We start from the raw sequence: 21,863 nt of genomic DNA on the forward strand, positions 1-21,863 counted from the left end.
GTCAGGGTTCAGTACACTGCAACGTAGGTGTCTGAAGAGAGTCAGCACTCGCTAGCCTGAGGTGAAGAGACCACCCGTCCCCTCGCACCCAGACAGCAAATGCTGCCTTGAAGAGCTGTCTGCTGTCGCGCATCCTTCTGCCCTGCAGCTTGCTCTTCTGCAACGCTATGGGATGAGCATGCAGCCTTTAACAACCACTTCAGAAGATCCAATAATGATGCAATGTATCAAGTAGAAAAGAATCAGGCTCTAGTGGTCTTTCCTTGCTTTTTGTTTCATGGAGGAGCAGGAGGTTAGCAGATAATTACATTTCTAGCAATGATTCAATCCAGCCACTATAAACATCATGCTTATGTCAGCTGAGTAAGATCAAGTCACACACTATTTATAAGCATTGCAAAACATGCAAACAAACAAAATCTTCTCTGACACTGGAAAATGCTTTCATTACCTGGTTAGAAAGAAAAGGCTAGCCACAAGTAAACATGGCTTTGTCACAACTCTTTTAGAGCTGTTACCCAAGTTTTGCCTTCTATTTGCTCAGTTTTATCTGTGCCTGCCATAACACAAAACTGTATATGTTGAGGGAAATTTAAACACCTTACTAGGTATTTCAGAAGCATGGGTGGCAAAACTGTCATGTGTTCAGGCATCAAGGTTTAAGTATTTTTCTCTCAAATTCATTTAGCACAGAACACTGAAAAACTTAAGACGATAGTTACATAGTAGCAGTTCAAAGAAACCACAGGCCTAGAGAACAGACTGGTTTTTTTCCTCAAGGAAAACATTTGAAGCAATTCTAAACTGGAAACCCATAGATTGTGTCTCAAATATTTTCTACAATGTTGTAACTGAAACTGATGCCCGTGCCTCATCCTGAATAATCTGCTATGTTAGCATGACTGTCGCAGACCTTCAGTATCAGTAATTAAGAGCTCCTTTTCAACTGTTAGCATCTTAAAAAATAATGCAGCTGTTTGCACTGAAAACGCCTTCAAAACTAAAACACACTCATTGCTGTTCTATACCTAATAGGTGTAACACATCATGACTGAAATTTTCAGTTCTTGAATCTAAGTATGCACTGTGCACATCTGCAACATTACAAATTACAATCCACGGACAACAATTGCTGATCTCAATTAAAAAAACTTTATTAAGAACAATCCAAAACAGCAATTCTTATACTTTATAGTAACAATTTCAATGCATAATGTAAGAAAATTACTGATTTCTCACATCCTTTTCCTCTGTACATTCCTTCTTCTGTGTGTATACTTTACATAGCAGCATCATTATTATTTCCCATTGGGATTACAGTACGAACAGTTTGAACCAAATTTAGTGCAATTTCTTTGGTTCAAAGTGATGAACTCTTTCCTCAAAGGCTTAATAAACTTCTTCCATAGCATATATGCTGCTGCCACAAATCCATGCATTAGAAATGTTTTCTTTAAATGTCAGATCACCATTGAATAAGCTGTCCAGTTCAACGTGGAAAGTCATGTGATGATCACTAACAATCAAGAAGCTGCACTACATTCTCTAAACATTTTAGGTAGTAGGCATGTAGCTCATTTTCTTCTGGCTGTGGAGTAGCTAAAAGGAAGAAAAATAATATTTGAACTTCTCATTGATTCTTAAAACAAAATGATTTTTTCAAAGATTGCATCAAATGCCTTGCCAGAATTCATACAATTTCATGATCATAACCTCTACACTATGAGTAGCAAGTCAACTACTAATACTTTATATTGCAAAGTCAGTTTGTTTTGGTTTGCTTTGTTTTTTGGGGTTTTTTTTAAAGGCTATGTTTTTCAGAAGCTGTCCAAGCCCCCACTTAGTTGTAACAAATATAGTGAAAACTGCCTTTTGATTATGCTGTGTTACAGTGAGGTCATGCCTTGTTCTTGCCAAAACTTCTCCTAGGTAGGACAAAGTGGGAAATGAAAAATAACAATAGACGTTTTGAAAATTCCCCCATTTTGACTCAGAAGAACAATCTACCGTTTTAGTTCAATTACGACTGTAAAGTGATCAAAGATTTAACAGGGTAGGCTACTTGAGAACCTTAATGCAGGAAATAATAGATGATAACTTCACATGACTATAATGTGCAACAACTACAGCTGCACAAAATCTTTCATACTCAATATTTTGATATTTAAATGTTTACTGAATTTTAAAAAAATAAATCAATATTTCAGCCTAGGACTTTATGTTCTAAAGCAGTACATAAATAAATCAAGATCAATGTTATGAGGTGCTAGTCTATAAAAGTTGTATATTTACCTTGTTGAATCAACATAATATTTTGAAACGTCTCTGATCAGTAGTGGCTATGCTATAAAGAACAATACAAACTTATCTACTTAGTAACACATGATCAGTGTATGAAATGTTGCATTATGTTACGTTTAATGGGTAACTTAGTAAATGATGAGTTTGAAACAAGTACATTGACAAAATCAATGGATTTGGGTGGCAGTACAGGAAGGATTATCACAAGATGGTCTAGCAAACACACATTCCTCCTTATTAGGATACTGACAAATAATGTTCAATGTAGGCAGAAATTTTGTGGCAATTCTGTTGTGCAAAATGCTACAGGAACTCAGTATTATAAGCCCCCTAATTGATAAAATGTATTTGAGTACATCTACAGGGTAATTAAAATCAGTAGGAAAACTCATTGGCTTAAAATGAGACATTTGCACGTTTTCTGTAAGATAGGAATCTTTACATGACTTACAACCAAGAAAGCCACCATCAGCTTCTGAAGCTCCAGGTACAGACCAGTGTTTCAACATCTTTTAAAATGAATGCTCTTGAGCTGAAGATAGCAACCTATCGTAGAAGAGCTATTCAAATGATAGTTATGTTCCATTACTTGAGCATTAATCTCAAGCTTTCAGAAAGTCAGCCAACTCATCGTACTGTATTTTAAGACTGGCGCAATGATCTGTTCTGCTCCCTTCTCTTTGTGGCTGAATACAGTGAAGTTGAGCACTGTTAAGCAATGTCAACACTTAATAATTTTTCTTATCACTAAATTTAAGAATTAACATAGAAGTGTATTGTGCAAAGAAAGCATTTTGCTGCAAGCATGATCAGACCTATTCTTTCAAACTAACCTTCGCAATTACCTGAGGTCTTATTTAAAATTCGTTAACCAAGAGGCATTTTTCTATATCTGTATTTATAAGATGCCTAACCATAAACCTACTATTCATGAATTAAGAGACCAAAGTATCCTTTCAAAAACTTGTAGCACAACAAAAACTTATTATGTTGATACAAATTAAAATATATTAATTATCTATTTGATAGAAAAATAAAGACTTACTTTTCTTCACTAAAGAATAAGCCTCATCTATTATTCTCCTTATTGATGGATTCTTCAAAGTCACTTTTGCCTGTAGCACACACAGACACACAAGATACTTGACTTTCTTCCCCACATGTTCACACATCAAGAGCAAAATTTTGAAACAACAGTAATTCAGCAGAACATGAGATGCAGGAATTTTAGAATTAGCATATGACTGTATCATCATAGAGACTGCATTTATATAAGCTACAAGTCACAGAAGACAAGCTGCTTCCTTACCATGCTGTTTAACCTCTTAGTCTGAATAGTTATGTGATTAAAATAATAAAATGGAACTGCTGCTGTTAAGTTTATTTTTATTTACTTAAATGTTACTGTATCATTTACAGTATAATAGAAGTAACATTACAGTTTTTTCAAGTATTTCTGAAATACTAACCTTCTGATAGTTGTGAAGCAAAGCCCAAAGCGAAGCTGCTCCTATTCTCTGAGCAGCAGGACTATCACTTTCCAAACAGCCAGACAGTACTGCAATTGCTTTATCTAATGAGACAACAAAAAAAACAACTCACCTAGAACATATCATCAAAAGCACACAAATATATTTACACGTCCCAGTATTCTGATGCTTGAAGTACACATATTTCTATGACAAGTACTAGTATGCCAGAGGAATTACAAAATCTTTATTATCAGAATAATTAAATTTAAAAATGCTCATGAAATTGGCAGACTACATTGAAAGAAGTGTTAAAAAGAATATAGCAAAACAAAACCAAGCAATGCTAAAATATTAAGCCATCAGTAATAAAATATGCACATTATGTACAGCTATCAGCTATGCATAGGGACTGAGTAAGCCATGAAACTGTTTTATAACTCCCAGCAGCCACAATAAGAGCCACATCAGGATAGAAATTAAGATGTTCCTATTTTCCTTTGTACTTATTAGGTAGATGATTTGTAACCAATGAGAAATATTTGCAACCCCACTGTAGGTGCCTTAATTTCCTAGTCTTGCTCTGAAGTCAGACTCTTCAAGTCTGCCTGCTCACTTCATAATAAAAATTCACCGATTATGTAACTGAATAACGGACACTTAAATAAGGCAGCAAATCAGCACCTCAGGGAAAAATGAAAAGTATGGACATTACGGGAAACCTGCTGAGAACTTATAACAAAGACAGGAGCACTCTCACTGCAATTAAATGGGGGAAAGGAATATGCTTTTTACAAACAACTGAGAAAAAAGTTCTGTGCCATGATAATAACTTCATAATTCTTAGAAACATTTTCTGCACGACAGAACACAAAATAGTTTGTCTCAACATCCATGACTTGCAGGAGCTAATAAGGGTTTGTCCAACTGAAAGATAGGAATATCCATGGTAGAAATATTTTTTGAAAATACTTATGAAGTAAGTTATTTCAAACTGATTGAAACAAGGAATGCTTCAAATTTCTCTCTGAAAAGCTATCTGTTTGAGAAAATGGCAAAAATCCTTTTATTTGTAATGTGTTAATATTTTCAAGTGATTAGTCTCAGAATAAATCTTGCTTATTTTTATCTGCTTGCTTTTCCTTTTGCTACATATTCTCATTTTAATTGCTTTTCTGCCCAAATATATGTTCTATAATTACTTCTACTAAAATACTTTTTGTAAAAATACTTCTCTAATTAAGAATATTAACTTCTTGGTCAGTAGCCCAAATTGCAATGAAAATACGGTATTCTCGAAGACATAATATTCTCAGAGTAAAATAACTTGCATACCCTTTAGATACGTACCATTAGCTAATATCTTTGGTTTATTAGTTGGACTAAAACATAAGTTATGTAGAATAAGAAGTGCTAGATGTTGGCTCCTCTTGTGTTTGTATTTACACATTTCCACAATCTGGTCTAAAAAACCATTTATCTTCATGATCATCTGCTGTCCATCTTCTCCAAAAGATATGTTCAGTAGCAGCTTTAGCCAAAGAGTAGACACATTACCAGGATTTTTATTACTTCCTTTTGGTAACGAAAGAGAGAAAAAGTTCTGCAGGAAGTTACTCTGTCAGAAGAAATGTTAAAAGTGTATTAGAATTTCTAATATTCCATGGTTTGTTCACTGCTGTTTGACCTTTCAATCCGCACACTCGACAAAAAACTTGTACTAATGTATTATTTACATATTTCAGGGAGCCCATTATTAGTCAGGTGGTTTTGAAAGAAATACTGCATATGAAAAATAATCCACATCTTGATTAAAAAGTTAATATGGTAGAATACATTTTCTTCTGTAATATTTTGTGCAGTGTAGATCTATGAAAGTTGACCCAACTCAATACATTTCTACATAAGCTTTTAGCTTTACACTTAACGTTTCTCCCAAAATTAAGCTAGAAACAATTTAATAGAATCACTGCACTACTTACCTAATGTATTCTTGATTCCTTATTTAATATTGTTTGTGTTATTAGAAAATGTTAAAGGAATCACAGAATATCTTGAGTTGGAGGGGATCCATAAGGATCTATAATACCCTTCTCCTTCACTGACAGCCATAGTAATGTCCTCTATTTTTGTATGCTTTGAAGAAAAGTATCTGTGTGTTGATATGGCATATACTACCCCTTCCCAGTCTCAGGGTTTGCCTCTGCTTTAAGGAGATTCTCAGCAGGCAAAAAAATCTATTTCCCTGTTGCAAGAGGGAGATGTTCTAACATAATATTCCTATGAAGAAAAAAATCCTTGACTAAATATTCTGACACTGACCCTTGACAACATGTACAGGCATACTGCTGAAAGCAAACAATCCAGCATACAAACTCATTGTGGTTTTCTTCATGTGAATATAATATTGGTAATTTAATTTTCACAGATGGAATTAGTAATTCAACATTGCTTACACTTACGAAAGCAGAGCTCAAGAGAGAATGAAGATTAAGTACTATCACATTAGAGTGAAGTTCTGAAGACAGCAAAAGCCAAGGCAATTGTATTGGGTTTCTGTGAGGGGTTTTGGGGTTGTTTTTTTTAGTAGTGGGGGAGGGCTCTGGAGACAGCTGTTAAGAAGCTGATAAAAGCTCCCCTGGCTCCAATTCTGGACCCACCTCTGATCAAGATCAAGCCAATCAGTGCTTCTACCAATTGATGTATTTAAGAGGGGCACAGTGCATGGCCAGCCCTCTCTTGCCCCAGCCCTGACCAGTGTGGCCACCCCAACTTAAAGTCAAGCCCTGCTGCAGCTCCAGCCCAAGACCAGGAGCTCAAGAACCAACAGAAGACACCTGCAGTGGAAAGAGGAGTGGGATGTGAGGAGAACAACTGTGTAGACACCAAGGTCGGTGAAGAAAAGAGGAGAGGGGGAGGAGGAGGAGTGCAGAGCTGAAGTTCCCCCTGCAACCCATGGCAAGAGCGCAAGTCGACCTGCCTGCAACCTGTGGAGGTTCAGCGGTGAGGCACAGATTCACATGAGAAGGTGGCTGCCCCTGCAGAGGCTGTGACTCCAAGGGCAGTGTGTGCTGAAGCCGCCTGTGGGAAGGACCACACCATGTGAAAGGGAAACCCACAGCAGAGCAGTTCATAAGGAAAACTGCTGCCATGAGCAGATCCACGGAGGAGTTTGTGGATGCCTTTCTCCTGTGAGAGGAGTGCCACATGAAGGCAGAGAAAGAGTGGGAGGAGTCCTCCCTAACCCTGAAGAGGAAGGAATGGCAGAGACTGCACGGGATGAACTGACTGCAACCCCCATTCCCATCCCCCTGTGCTGAAGGGGTAGATTGGAAGTGAAAGAACTGGGAACAAAGCTGAGATCAGGAAGAAGGGAGGGGTGGAGGAAGGTGTTGACATTAAGATCTGGTTGTATTTCTCACTAATCTGTTCTGATGCTACTGGTAAATGAAATTGTTTGGTTTTGTCCCCAGGATGAGTCTGTCTTTTTTCTGACCATAAGTGGTGAGCAAACCCTCCCTGTCCTATGTCTCCACCTTTGTTTTATTTTTCTTCTCCCCATCGCAGGTGGGTAAACCACTGGGCTTAAACCACAACAGCAATTCGCAGAACAGCTACCACAGAAAAGATCTCAAACTCTTCATTTCTATCAAATGCTTGAGTATCAGCAACCTTGTAACTGTATGACCCTATTTTACATAATTAACATCACAAAAGGATTATATTTCCCCCTGCCTTTTCTAAGCAAATAGGTCCAAGCACTGACCATTGTTCATGTAAATTGAAAGAAATAATTGCAGTTATTAAACTACTGTAAGAGATGCTAACAACAAACACATTTTTTATAATTTCTGTTGTGTTAGCTAGTTTTATCGCATTGCCACTATATTTGATTTTCTACATGGTCTGACTTGTCTCAAGATGTTAGTTACATTTAAATGATGAAAGTTAAATTTAAAATAAACAGATTTTTCAAATAATATTTGACAAAATAGAGTAGAGACCATTCAACATAAAAATTTTAAAATTAAAGTAAATTTATGCAGTAAGAATAACAGGTTTCTACCTAATACCCAATTACTGACAAAGGACATTTTCTCTAAAACTGTAATTTTTTTAAAGACTATGTTTCACACTGTATATCTAATGATTTATACAATATTTATCTTTTTGTTTACTCACATGTCAGATTGTTCTACTGTGTGCTCACTTTCACAATGCAGTAGTGACTGCTATCAATATACATGGGTATAAAAATTTTACATGCCACTGAAAATAACACAATATAAAAAGCGCTAGCAAAAAAAAAAATAGTACCATGTGCTGTTTCTGTCCAGGCTATGAATATGAACATATTACACGGTGCACTTTGGGGATAGTAACAAAACTGAGAAGACACAGTGGTGTTCATTCCTGCAGAAGCATCTCAATATGACCACAGGACAGTCCATATTAAAATATGAGGGTTTATTAAAAAGGAAAACGCATCCATCACGTTGCTAAAATCAATATTATTTACTTACCTTCTGAATAATGCCTTTACAGTCATGAGAAAGAGCAAGGTTAGCAAGAAGACAAAAGACCACCTGCTGAATTGGGCTGTTATCATTTGACACTAGGGAAGCCAATTTCAAGATGTTATGCATTAATGAATTGCCAGGTGCACTTCGTGCAGATGGAAGCGATGATTGTCCACCACTGGCCCCACACAGTGAAGCACAACCTTAAAGAAATGAAAGGTTTATCATATGAGAAATTTACGTATACATTAAAACAAACAAACAAAACCGCAAAACTTACCAAACTACAGAAAGACCAGTCTAACAATTTTTAAAAGAATGTTGTTTTTTTTCCTTTGAACAACAGTGAAGTCAATGGGATGGGCTTTGAATACAAATGTGCCTGAATGTGGCAATTCACAGGAATAGCCATCTAATGTTCTATTATTCTAGAATCTAAGAGGTGATTCTGCTATTAAAGAGAAGCCATTGCTCCATCTCAGAAAGTCTCCTTAAAAACAGGAACATTAGATCTAAGGAATTATACAATTATTTGGCATCAGAATCTGTAGGCACTCTCTGAAACTGGTTCAGAAAATGAGGTCACTATATTTCAGAAAGTTTTAATAAGTTTTTTAAGTAACTTTCAAATATAATGGTTTGAATTAAATGCTACTTAATCCTTTAATACAATTGTACTCTTGCTAAATCCAACAAACTGAAAAAGGATCTGAACAAAAGTCTTGAATGTATTACAATCAAAACTCTTGATAGACTTTGATGAACCAGTGCTTTTATACTTTCCTCTTATGTAGTAACAAACATTCTTTTCACTTTATTATGCTTTTCAGGTTAAATATTTTGATATATTATATCGTAGAGTGATTCTTATACCTGCAGGATAGTTTGCAGTGTAGACACAAAGCAAGTGCAGAGCTATTTGCATTGAGGAGTCATCTATTAAAAACCATGGCCATAGCGAATGCAGAACAGGAACAAGATGAGCTTTGAGTGCTGCCATCTACAAGAACATAAGGAAGATTTAAAACTATTATACTATTAAATACTTTGAAAATGAAGTGCAAATGGAGTGAGAAAAGCATATTTTTATCTTGTGTCTGATTAGTTTGCTTTAAAAGACTGTGCAGAGAGAACTGACATCCTAATTTCAACACTAATGAAATTAACTCTATCCAGTCAAAACAAGCACACATTTTAATTACTGAGACATATGCACAAAAAAGCAAAAATTTATTCATTCCAACTGTGATTATTCAAGAGATCCCTATTCTAAAGTTTAATTCTACTCCAGCTAACTAATTATTGGAACTCAAAGGGCATGGAAATAGAAGAGTGCAGTTCTACAGAGCAAATTATAGAAAAGTTCAGTTATCAACAGCAACCTCTTTCTCTCAAGCAATGCCTTCAAGCAATTTTCTCTGCAGACCCCTGATCAAAAGAAGAAAAATATTCCACAATAATCCCATCTGAGAATATGACACAACTAAGTTTTGGGGACCTTAGAGATAATTAGAGGGCTTACTCAGGCCCATGTATACATGGTGCCCTGTATACAAAACCGATGTTAACACATGTCCTCAAAAGGGGTACTTCTGAAGGTCTAGAAATCTTGTGGTTCCACCAATGCATTTGCTAAAAGTAGCATGCGTTGTATCACAATGCCAAGACAAATAAAACTGTGAAAGAGAAAAATGGAAATAAATGTGTGAAAAGTATCAGCAATAAGACAGACAGAATACAGGAAAGAATGAAAAAAAGGAACAGAATATTTTCCCCATGGGAAAAACAGTTAGGCAGAAAAAATTAAGTAGAAAAGAAACTGAAAAGCACAGAGAAAAAGACAAAGAATGCAAGGTGAAAAAAGGAAATACAAAATAAGATTCTGAGTAAGAAAAATTATTTTAAGAAAAAAATCAAGATGAAATAAAAATTGCAGGAGTAGTATAATTTAACTCAAAGAAAAGTGCATGGCAAATTATTATTTAGGGATTTTTTTTGGTGGGTTTGTTTATTTTTTGTCTTTCAGAAAGGGAAAGGAAAAAGGCAGAGAAATAAGGAGAGGAAACTACTTTCCAAGATGTGAAGTGTATCTCTTCTGTGCCTTTCTTGTGGCCCCATGCTTTTCTCTGCATCCATTTTTCACATTAGGCATAAAAATATGCCTTGAAAATTTGATTTACTGATTTAAGCAAAGCAGAAGTGAGTATAAAGGAAGACAGCTATCTGAGACATTTGGGAGATGTTTCAATATGAACATTGAGTTCCTAATGCATGTATGAAGTATTCTTAGGAGGTAGGAATAATAATGAAATTTGAATCATTTCTTGCCATTAATATCAAGCTTAAATTTAGCCAGTTTAAAAATAATTTCAAAGTAGAAAAAAAATTCTGATCTTCATTGACTAACTGAATATGCTTACATTATTTCAGTATAGGATTACTTACTTTGCATTCTTCATTTTTAAAGAGGCAGTTTCTGAGGAGCTGCATAGAACATCTTAACTGCTTGATAAGGTTATCCTCCTATCCAGAGAAAAAAAATATTTGAAGATCATCAACATAAGACCTGAATTAGTTTTGTACAAGGAGGAAAGAGATTTCAAAGAGGTGCAAATCTAAGGCATCAACATTTGGGTCATCTCTTCAGCAGATTTTCCTTCTGATCTGCTAGGATTCATCTCAGAGAGATTTAAACATGTATACTGAAGGCATTTATAAAAGTAACTTCGAGTCATCCTCATCTCTATTAACCCACAGATGCTATTTCTAGGGGCACTGATCTGGTCAAATGCAGAGATCCGTAATGTAGAGCTCCACTTCTCTTACAACTAATGAAGAATGTGTAGGAACACTTTCTGGGTATTTGTTCAACCCTAAAGCAGACATCTAAAAGAAGCCAAATTAATCACTTCCTAGAAGCATTTATTCTTCTTCCTTGGATAAAAACAAGGATAAACTAGCTCTGTCTTGCAGATCTCTTCATTTGGTCAGACCAATTCATCCTTATATTCCTAGTGTCTTAGCTCCCTATCCTTAATAACGGAAATAGTTTCCAACCTGATAAGAAAATTACAAAGATAAATACAGACATTTGGACAGTGAAGTACTATACTGAGATACAAGTATCCAAGTAAACAAAGTATCTATCTTCATGTTAGTGCTGTGACACTAAAAGGCTAATGATGGCTGACCTAACTTCTATATGGTTAACACAGTAAGCTACTTCTGAAAGACGATCACCACAGGAGACTATTTCTGTTTTATCAAGCATAAAGGAAGAAAAATGTAAAATAGGATTCACGCTTAATCTCAAGCAAGGTGAAGCAACAATGCTTGCTTATAAGTCATACCATGGACAGTTAATGACATTCAGAGATCAAGTAGAAGTCTATCTCAAAAAGGTTAATGAAAGCCACGTGCAGTAAATAAAAAAAACATAAGTCATCATTATGAATGTGTTTTATGACTGGTCTGTCTCATTTTTAGCTAAAAAAAAAAAATTCAAAAAAATGCTAACTCTAAGATGTATCCTGGGCTGCATCAAAGGAACTGTGGCCAGCAAGGCAAGGGAGGTGATTCTATCCCTCTTCTCCACTCTGGTGAGACTCCATCTGGACTACTGTATCCAGCTCTGGGTCCCCTAACATAAGGACATGGACCTGTTGGAGCAAATTCATAGGAGGATAACAAAGATGCTGAAGCACCTCTCCTATTAAAATAGGCTGAGAGAGTTGGGGTTGTTCAGCCTGGAGAAAAGAAGGATCCTGGGAGACCTTCCAGTACCTGAAGGGGTTCTATAGGAAAGACAAGGAGGGACTTTTTTAACAAGGGCAGGTAGCGATAGAACAACAGGGAATGGTTTTAAACTGGAAGACGGTAGATTTAGACTAGATATTAGGAAGAAATTCTTTACTGTGAGGGTGGTGAGACACTGGAACAGGTTGTCCAGGGAACCTGTGGATGCCTCCTCCTTGGAAGTGTTCAAGGCCAGGTTGGACAGGACTTTGGGCAACCTGGTCTAGTGGGAGGTGTCCTTGCCCATGGCGGGGGTTGCATTGGATTATCTTTAGGGTGCCTTCTAACCCAAAGCATTCTATGATTCTATGATATGTTCCTTCAAGAACTTTCACATGAATTAATTTATTTAATAAATACAAATGGTACTAAATCCTATAAAATGCCACAAGCTACAACTTATACTTAATGTGTAAACTTTTAAGAGGTTGAAAGAGTTATTGTGTTGATGTCACTGTGGTTTTTTAAAATTTATTTTAGGGTATCTTGATTTTTACTAAAATCCTATTTTGAGGGTTTTTTCTCTTTTTTGAAAAGCTTTGCTATTTGTAAATACTTTTCATGCCCTTGGTTAGCATCACAGTAATTATTGTGAAAAAAAGGAATACCAGGTAAAATATGTCAGTTGCCCTGTGAGTGAAACTAGGTCTTTCTTCCCAACAGTTAACAGAAAAACAAAGAGAAAAAGAAAAGAAGCTCTGATAACATCACTTTGAGAGCTATGCTTCAAAGTGGACTGAAGGACAGTTTTGTGAATGACCATCTGAACCAGACCATGACAGCAGTGTCTCAGCTTCCCTCACATGAAACTAGATTGTTTGTTATCATGCACCGCATATGACGAACAGCAGGCTTACAAATGGTGTAGTAACCTAGAGTCCCAGCTTAGCAGGGAAATCTGTCACAAAGCCTTTTGCAAATCTGTTTCAAATAATTCCTAATTAAACATAACCAATCTTTCTGACCTTTCTCAGAGGCTCCTTTCTTTCAATTTTTTTTTTTTCAGGTTTTGATTTTTTTCTATATTTAGCAGAGGAGCAAATGTTCCCAGCTTTCCTCGTCTCAAACCAAGAAATATAAAGAACCAGCTGACTTCAACCTCACTGGACATCATATCCAGGGCAGGACACCTTTCAGACTCCACTCCTTGAACACACCAAATGTGTTTAGGAGATCAAGAAAAAATACTGTAGCCATCAACTGTCAGGGTCAAACTCAAATTCTTTTAAGAGCTCATTGTTATAAAACACTGTTCCACACTCTCACAAATCAAGGCTATTGTCTGTTTGTGCCAATGCCTCAGAGAAAAATGCTACTGAGCTCAAATAATGCAGAAATATCCTACAGAAAGATGTTTTCCGCAATTTCTGCTTTATGTGGGAGTGGACAAGATGTCAAACTTGACAGCAGAGGCTATTGCCTGTATTGTAGTAATTGTCTTAGATTAAAGTAGTAGAAAACAAGCAGATTGCAACAAAAATCTTATGAAGTTGTTGTATGATGGTAAGAAATAATCTATGTCTAGGTGTGGTAAGGAAGAGCTGGGTGATATGAGAGTCTGGAACAACTGCAAGGTTAAAAAAAAAGGCTAAAAAAAGAAATTGTGAATGGAGAGAAGAAACTGGAAGTACAGATGGTGAAAGGAGTACAACTATGAAGGAAAAAAAAAATGACAAGAAGTTAAATTGTCATCAGAAAATTGAGTCTGATGACAAAAGACTGCAATGTCCAGACCAAGTATGCAAGAAGACAGAAAGAGAATTAGAGAAGGTGGAGAATAAAAAGCTATGACTTGTATGTGCAAGCAGACTAGAACTGGTTTTGGGGTGGGAGGGAGATTGACTGGTACAGGAACAGAAGAAAACCAAAATGGCTAGCACTTGGTTGAAAGACACTGAGAAAGAAAACTTGAGAAACAAAAATTATTATTGTGGAAAATTTAGCTGGATTGGATAGTACCATGAAGAATAGGCTGAAAGTCCAACTATGTTTGAAAAAATATGGTACTATTAGATACTGTTGTAGGCTAAATAAATAAATTGCAAGCATTGACAGGTGACAAACTGATGAATGTGTATGTATGTGAATGTCTGAGACCGAACTTTTGAACTCTCAATCAGAAGCCTGCTAGTTGCTGTCTTCAACCAGAATGGGCTAGTTGCTAATTCTGATAACCTGGACTAAAAGTGGAACTGAATCCTCCAATTAATGAAAATATATGAGACAGAATGCGTTCCTGTGTGACCTAGTCTAGGTGATCCTGCTCTGGCAGGGGGGTTGGACTGGATGATCTTTCGAGATCCCTTCCAACTCCTAGTATTCTGTGATTCAGAACCACTAATTCAGAGGCTGATTGTGTGCTGTACTTCGCACATACATTATTCAGATTGGGTAAACGGGAGCTTAGAGTAAAGAGAAGCTGGTGGTGAAGAGAAGGGCTTCTGAAAATAAATGGTTTCTGACAGAAAGAAATGGGTCCAAAAATAATTTTAAGATCCTGGCTAGAGGAATGACCTTGTAAGCGGGAGAAGATCCTGGAGACACGAGACATGCATGGAGGCAAACACCAATGTATGCCCAGGGGCCAGCAGCATCTAAGATTGGTAACTGAGCTGCAAAGCATGAACTGATGTAATTTTCTTCCTGACTTTCCTGAACTAGCAGTCATCTCCATGTTGGAAACTGGGTGGAAGAGTGAGTGTATGGGACAACCATGTTGGTAAAAATCATTGAATCTTAAAGAAGCCCCAGTATCCAGATGAACTACAAGTTGTCATTTACTCTGTCTCACCCATGACAGACATCAACAGTATTTGTCTCCAGAGAAAAAACAACAACAACAACAACAAACGAAAAAAGAGCTGGGAAGTGCCTTATCATAACAGTCTTTTGGTTTTTATAGTTACCTTCTTTTTATGTGCTTTCCCAGACTTTAGGGAATCCAAATTCAGCTGTGCATGAATGTGTTTCATGTTTTCTATACAGCTGTCTATCAGGTCAACTGAAAGACAAAAAATATTAACATTTAGAAGTTCATTCACAATCAAAAATATTTTATGAAACATAAAATATCTTTCTTGCAATGATTTTGATTAGTGTTACCCTCCTGAACCGAGATTTAAGGATTCAGATTTCAACATTCTGAGAGTTCATAATATATTATCTTCTTAACTAACAGTCACCAAGATGGAGTGCATCTAGCTGAACGATTTCAAGAAGCAAGAATATATTTGAGACCTCTTGCAACAGAGTCCTGTGAGAGGAATCCTCAAAGGAAGGGCTGATAAGGTAGAGAGAGGAGGATGATTTGGGAGGAAGAGGACAGCAACTCGTAACTCTTTAGGTATATCTTCAATGACACTGCCTAGAAGACTGAAGCTTCAAGAGATTATGGCATGCATTTATCTTACCCAGCTCTTACCTAACAGCAGCAGATTTGCTGCATCAGAGGTGAGACAAAGGAAAGCAAATGTGCAGGTAACTTCAAGTGCAAAATGTTGACTTGGGTTTTTTCTTGGGATCTAAAGCGTTTAATTTATTAGAAGATCATAAGGTCATGGGATAATTCAAGTTGGAAGAGATGGCCTCCAAAAGTCATATGGTCCAACTTCCTGCTCAAAGCAGAGTCAGGAATAAGATCAGGCATGGTTTACCTGCGGCTTTATCCAGTTGGGTCTTGAAAATGTCCAAAGACAGAGACTGCACAGTATGTCCAGCCAACCTGATCCACTTTTTTACTGCCTTCAAAGGTGAAACATTTCTTATGGCCAGTCTAACTCTCACGTTTCAGTTTATATCCATTCTCTCTTATCCTCCTATATCACACAATGCTGTGGAAAACCTAGCTCTGTTTTCTTCAAAATCTCATGAGTATGAGAAGGTTGCTATTAGGTCCTCCTGAAACCTTTTCTCCAAGTTGAACAAGGCCAGTTCCCCCAGCCTCTCCTCTAAGGACAGGTGGACACACCTTGGTGGCCCTCTGCTGAACTTGCTCCAGTTTGTTGATATCTGTCTTGTATTGGATCAAAACTGGACGCATTGTTCTAGACTTGGTCAAACAAGTTCTATGTAGAGGAAAGATAATTCTTTCCTATCAATCTGCTGCCTATTGAAACCTCAAGGTCCTTTTCAGCTTCTCAGTCAGCCTGTACTGCTGTAAGGGGTTGTTCCTTTCCAGGTGCAGGACTTTGCACTTTTTTCTTAAAAAGTAGTCCTTAAGAGCTGAAGAGGTGACGTCAGAGCTACAGATATCTTCAGGACACTGATTTGAACCCCAGAACTCTTCTTCCTCTTCTCCAAGATTCATGTTGCATTACAGTAAGGATGAATTGAAGGCTGCTCTAGCAGCAGAATTTGAGTTCTCTGCCACTACTGGGGTAAGACACCGAGCAGATCTGTCTAGGCGATCTATTTTTGTGTAGCATAGGTTTAAAGGACCGAGAACAAATCAACAGAGAGACGCAAGTAATGAGAAAGCACCCAATACAAAGTGCACTTGGGATGATCAGTAGGTATAAAATGCATGGTACATAAGAAATGCAAATTAACCAGTCTCCCCTATGTTCTAGTGGGCAGAAAGAGCCTTTGATTAGGGGTTCTTTTTTTTTTTCACTTTTGTTTTACTACTGTGCAAAGTAAAACACTTAGGCATGAAAGATGTTGCACTGCAAGGGGAGAAGGTTCTACTTAAACTGTAAAATGGGAAGAAAGGAAAAGAGACAGGGAAGAACAAAGCTGAGAAAAGTATCTTCTTGTCTGCACGCAGCCAGAACTGAGAGAACAGGGCATCCTTTCACCTACAAACCTGTACTGTCATAGCATGAAACAAGAAATAGAAGATACTGCCAATGCAAGATCTCCAGTTTTGAATGGATGAATATACCACCAGCAGTAAAAGCTCACAGGTCTCTTCACACTCTCACAGATCTGTGATTTCACCACAAATTTTTAGACTAGCTATAACATAGTATTTTATTTGTAGCTAGAAACCTTAATTATTGATATGCTTTCTCTGTAAAAATCTACAAAAATGCCACTAAAAACTAGGCATTTTGCTTTGACAAAACCATTATGATTTAAGATACATAAAACAACTGCAAGAATTTTATTTATAAAGCATTTAACATATATTTTGAAATGGTTACCTTCCAAAGCACATTTCTGGGCATTTTTACTGACAGCTAACAAAGACAGCAATGCATTTGTAGCAACTTCTTTCAGCACATCCTTTGAAGATTTTCTTTCACAGACCTACAAATAACACGATTTCATTACCGAAATGAAAAAGTGACCATATTAAAAAGTAGTATTCATGTCTGTAAATATATTGTCATAGTCTGTATTTTCATTGATTCATCACTATTTAGAGTTCTCTTCCTCCACATTTTTGTTTATAGTCTGTTTGTATTGAAGTGCTTCATTATTTTTTCTAATTGAATTGTTAAAAAAAGGCATCCCAGACCTTTCCTAATATTCAGGCTTGCTATCGCAGACAATTCACTGACATGCCTTTAGTGCAATCTCACATCCCTTCAACACACCAGCAAAGAAGAGACATTAAGTATCCCCAAAATTCTTTAGAATAAGAGTATCATTGATACATGGATAACATTTTTTTAGATATTGTTTCAACCAGAAAAAAAATGGTAGTTTCTCTTCTTTTTCTGAGGTCTTTGTAAGCATCAACATATTTCTTATAACATAATCTCTGTGCTTTCAAAGGAATATTTAATTGGAGTCATATAACAAGATAGTTGAAAGACGAGGAGTTGTCTGTGCTTTATATATTACTCACTAAAGAATTTTGTCTATCTAGCTATTTTCCCTAAAATATCATTCCAGTACTGACATCCAATATAATAGAAAATGCCATGCATTGTAGTCAGAAGAATATAGTAAAATAAGAACTGTTGCTGGATCATAGTAGAAAGGAAAACATATTTTAAAAGTTAGCCAAAAATACATCTTAAGAAAAACTTAATACTTCAGGCAGAAACCTCCTGAATACCAAGCCATAGGACCTCATATATTTTACACCTCTACGTGTATCACTTTTTACCGGCTTTAGTCCTCTAGCTAGAAATTGACTAACAATTTTTTCAAATTCTAATTGTGTAATAAAATATTGATGTATGCTTTAGGTTAATCACTTATTGAAGTGCTCAGCATAACCAGGACTGAAAAGGTCAAAGGATGAAGACTAGTAAGTTAATCATCTAGAAAAAAAACCCCTCAAACCTCATTGATAAGGTCACAGACACCAGATTAAAGAATCAAAGCATGGGCTGGGTTATGCATTTATAGCTAACAAAAAATAATTCACATCTAGACTACATTAAACTGGTTTTATTAGATCCCAAGTGAAATCTCAAAGCTATCCACCACATAAGAATGTTCTAAGTAAATTAACTATTTTTCTATATTGATATATGGTGGTTGCTTTTCAAATTAAAGAATTTGGATGTCTGAGTAGTTAAAAATATACAAAACCTAAAGTATAAAATTGATGCTATTCACACAAGCCAGGAAAAAAACTCAAAATGTTGAGTTTCTTAAATCCTGCATAACCTAAAATATGGATTCTGTGATTTATCCATTCAAAGGGTTTTCCCCTTTTAAGTTGCTAGTTGTTCATATTTTTCTTAGTATAGAAGAATATTTTAGTCATTAAAAAAACATACTTCCCTGCCAGTCTCCTAGGTATTTTCCTTTAATTAAGTATTACATGGATGATAAGAACTTAATAATTAAGGTGAGTTGTTCTGTATTTGTATCTTTTGAAAAAGTTTTAATTTCATCTAAGTATTTTCTAAATTTATTTAAAAACTAACAAAATCCATTCTTTCTTGAAGGATGCTCCTTTATGCATTTTTTTCTTATTCTACAATAAAGAATTGCAGTTTATAATAAAAAAGAAAATGTACATCAATCATAGGGAACATTTAAATAATCAATAATTAATTATCTACTAATTGAATGGAAAAAAAAAACTTCGTAAATTTATAATGCCTTCTACCAGCTGATTTAATAGTTTTAAACTACTAGCATTAAAGTATTAAACTGGAGTGGACACTTCTTTTTTGAAATTATTATGTATAATAAATTCTAGATGTCTCATAAATCCACAGCAGATCAAGTTCTGTTAATCTGCACCTAGTCTAAATTGGTTGAAGAGGAGATCACAGTCTTTCTAAAACACTATAAATTCTGTATCTAGAATAATAAGGTAGGCCTAAATTTGAGACTGGTGTATGGATTATGGTTTCCTTATCACTTTTACTTCTGCTCTTGAAAACACATACTCAAAGATTAAAGTTTATGTACACAAAAGCATCAAAACTTTTCAAAGTCAGCATTTACATTTACTGAATTGGTTGCATGTAACAATACGTACTTACTTAGGACCTGGTCTGCTAATATTCACACCTGTTGACGAGGTCCTAAGTTAGCATTTGCCATTGCACATCACTCTTTCTGTACGTTTTATGGAATCAGGATGATTAATGGATATATTTATACTAAGACAGACATTCTGAGTGAGTATTTAGAAAAAAAAAAAATTTGTCACCAATATGCATTATGTTGGACACCAAGTTCCTACAGAATTAGTGAACATACACTACCTGATCGATTTAAACAAGCTTGGAAAATAAATTAATATATGCTCCTTAAGTGCAGCAACACTGATCATACACTATCAGAGAATTAATTAGAGGGCTTAATGATTCATTTTGGTTCATAATTTTTAAAAAGGCAGCTGCTAATTACAATGCTGTCATTAGCAGTGGGGATAACAAAGTCTCTAACCTTAAAAATCTCATTACATGTTTGGAAACCCATGCCTTGCTACATAAGACCTTGCCTTTCATCTGTTGCAGTGTGCCTTGCAAGGCACTTCCTAGAAGTTGTTTCTTAGCAATTGTTCTAGCTTACTACATGAATTTCAAAATGGAGTGCAACAGATGTATCACATGAAAGAAAAATCTAGATAAATTAAAGAAATTGATTTTTCATTAGGTAACAACATTGCTTTTTAACAAAACACAAAATGCAAATGTATATTATGCAAAACCATCATCAAAATTTAAATACCTGAATAATTAATGCAGTAAGTTGAGTTACTGATGACTGGCATCCTTCAACATGATCCAGAAGCAAGCTAATAGTTGGATTCTGACATATCTGTTTTTCTTGGAGCTGTCTTCTTCCTTCCTCATTCAAAATGACAGAAAGGAAATTTAAGCCAGCCACATATAAAGCAGGATATGTGGACGACAGATGAATACAATCACAAATGGTATCTGAAAAGGTAAAGAGAAAAATATTTTTTTTGTATTTCATTCTGAATAAATTTAAGTGCTTTGGAACGCAGAAAGACTTATCAAAGAAATTGTGTGAGCCAAGAAACAGTTATAACCATGCACTGCAGAAGGAATTCTACAAGTTCTATGCATTTGATAAGTCTTTAAAAATCTAAGAAAGAAAAGTTTGAGTTTCATAGGTTTGAATGAATTACTTGCTCCACATAAATTTGACTATAAAACAAAAAATAAAAGCAATTTCCATTTGACAAAAAATTTGTTCAACAATTTTCCCAACTCTACTCACTTTCTTCAACAGCTTACATTATAATACTAACACTACCTATCAGCTGCTTTATGTGCAATTGGACTTGGATTCACCAGATCACATCAAATGCTCCCGTCTGACTTCACAAGCTTGAATGGACTATGTTCACACCTCAGTATTGAAACATGTCAGACAATCTTGGTGACTCAGAGACATGACTAGGCAAGTAAATAATCAAGGAATAATTACAAAACAAACAAGCAAACCCCTGTATAATAACCTTGCATTCCAGTATCTCTTATCTTCCCTCAAACCTTTGCTTTCCTTTTATGTAAGATATTAAAAAAGCAACCACAAAAGGAAAAAAATTAAGTGCTAATGGATCATTCAGGCTTTACTCAAAGATGCCAGCTGTGATAACAAAAGATGGGGCATGTCTATCTCAAAAGGGGAAAAAGTTCTTGGGACAAGAGTTAGCAGAGCTCATAGACAGGGCTTTAAACTACATTTGAAGGGGAGAGGGGGGAAACACTACTCGCTAGCGATGAGCGTGGGGGTAGAGCGCCGACATGTGTGGGATGATGTGCTAGTGAGACTCTTCAGACCACCATCCCAGTAGAGGTAGGGGATGGAGTTGCATGCAGCAATCAAGTTACAAGTGTCACTGATGGGTTAGTAACCATGGAAGTCCCTGAAAATGGCTTGGCAGAAATTCGGACTGCTCCCTGTGAAAAGGGGGCAGAGCCTTTAGCCCGACTGAAGTGTGTCTACGCCAATGCACGCAGCATGGGCAATAAGCAAGAGGAAGTAGAAGCTATTGTGCATAGGAATAACTACGATGTAGTAGCTATCACAGAAACATGGTGGAATGAATCACAGAACTGGAGTGCTGCCATAGATGGGTATAAGATTTTCAGAAGGGATAGGCAAGGAAGGAAAGGTCGTGGGGTGGCCATGTATGTTAGGGAGTGCTATGACTGCACAGAGATTAGTGATAGTGACAACAGGGTTGCGTGCCTATGGGTGAGAATCAGGAGGAAGGCCAAGAAGTCAGATATCATGGTGGGAGTTTGCTATAGACCACCTAACCAGGATGAAGAAATAGACAAAATATTCCATAGGCAGCTGGGAGAAGCTTCGCGATCGCTTCCCCTTGTACTTGTAGGGGACTTTAACTACGCGGATATCTGCTGGAAATATAACACAGCAG

At 36.3% G+C, this 21,863-nt stretch overlaps 1 protein-coding gene across 1 annotated transcript; it reads right to left on the reverse strand.

The window, feature by feature from the left end:
• Positions 1-1,147: 1,147 nt before the first annotated feature.
• Positions 1,148-20,385, reverse strand: LOC104544730 (rotatin-like; the record flags this gene model as incomplete). Its single annotated transcript, XM_010189710.1, has 10 exons — positions 1,148-1,599; positions 3,347-3,416; positions 3,771-3,874; positions 5,121-5,388; positions 8,294-8,493; positions 9,164-9,290; positions 10,736-10,813; positions 14,992-15,086; positions 17,230-17,335; positions 20,177-20,385. Coding segments are annotated over 10 exons (1,340 nt in total), but the record flags the coding sequence as incomplete, so codon positions are not given.
• Between the last annotated feature and the right edge of the window lie 1,478 nt (positions 20,386-21,863).

This window comes from Mesitornis unicolor, unplaced genomic scaffold (assembly GCF_000695765.1).
Source record: "Mesitornis unicolor isolate BGI_N332 unplaced genomic scaffold, ASM69576v1 scaffold14700, whole genome shotgun sequence".
NCBI lineage: Eukaryota > Metazoa > Chordata > Aves > Mesitornithiformes > Mesitornithidae > Mesitornis > Mesitornis unicolor.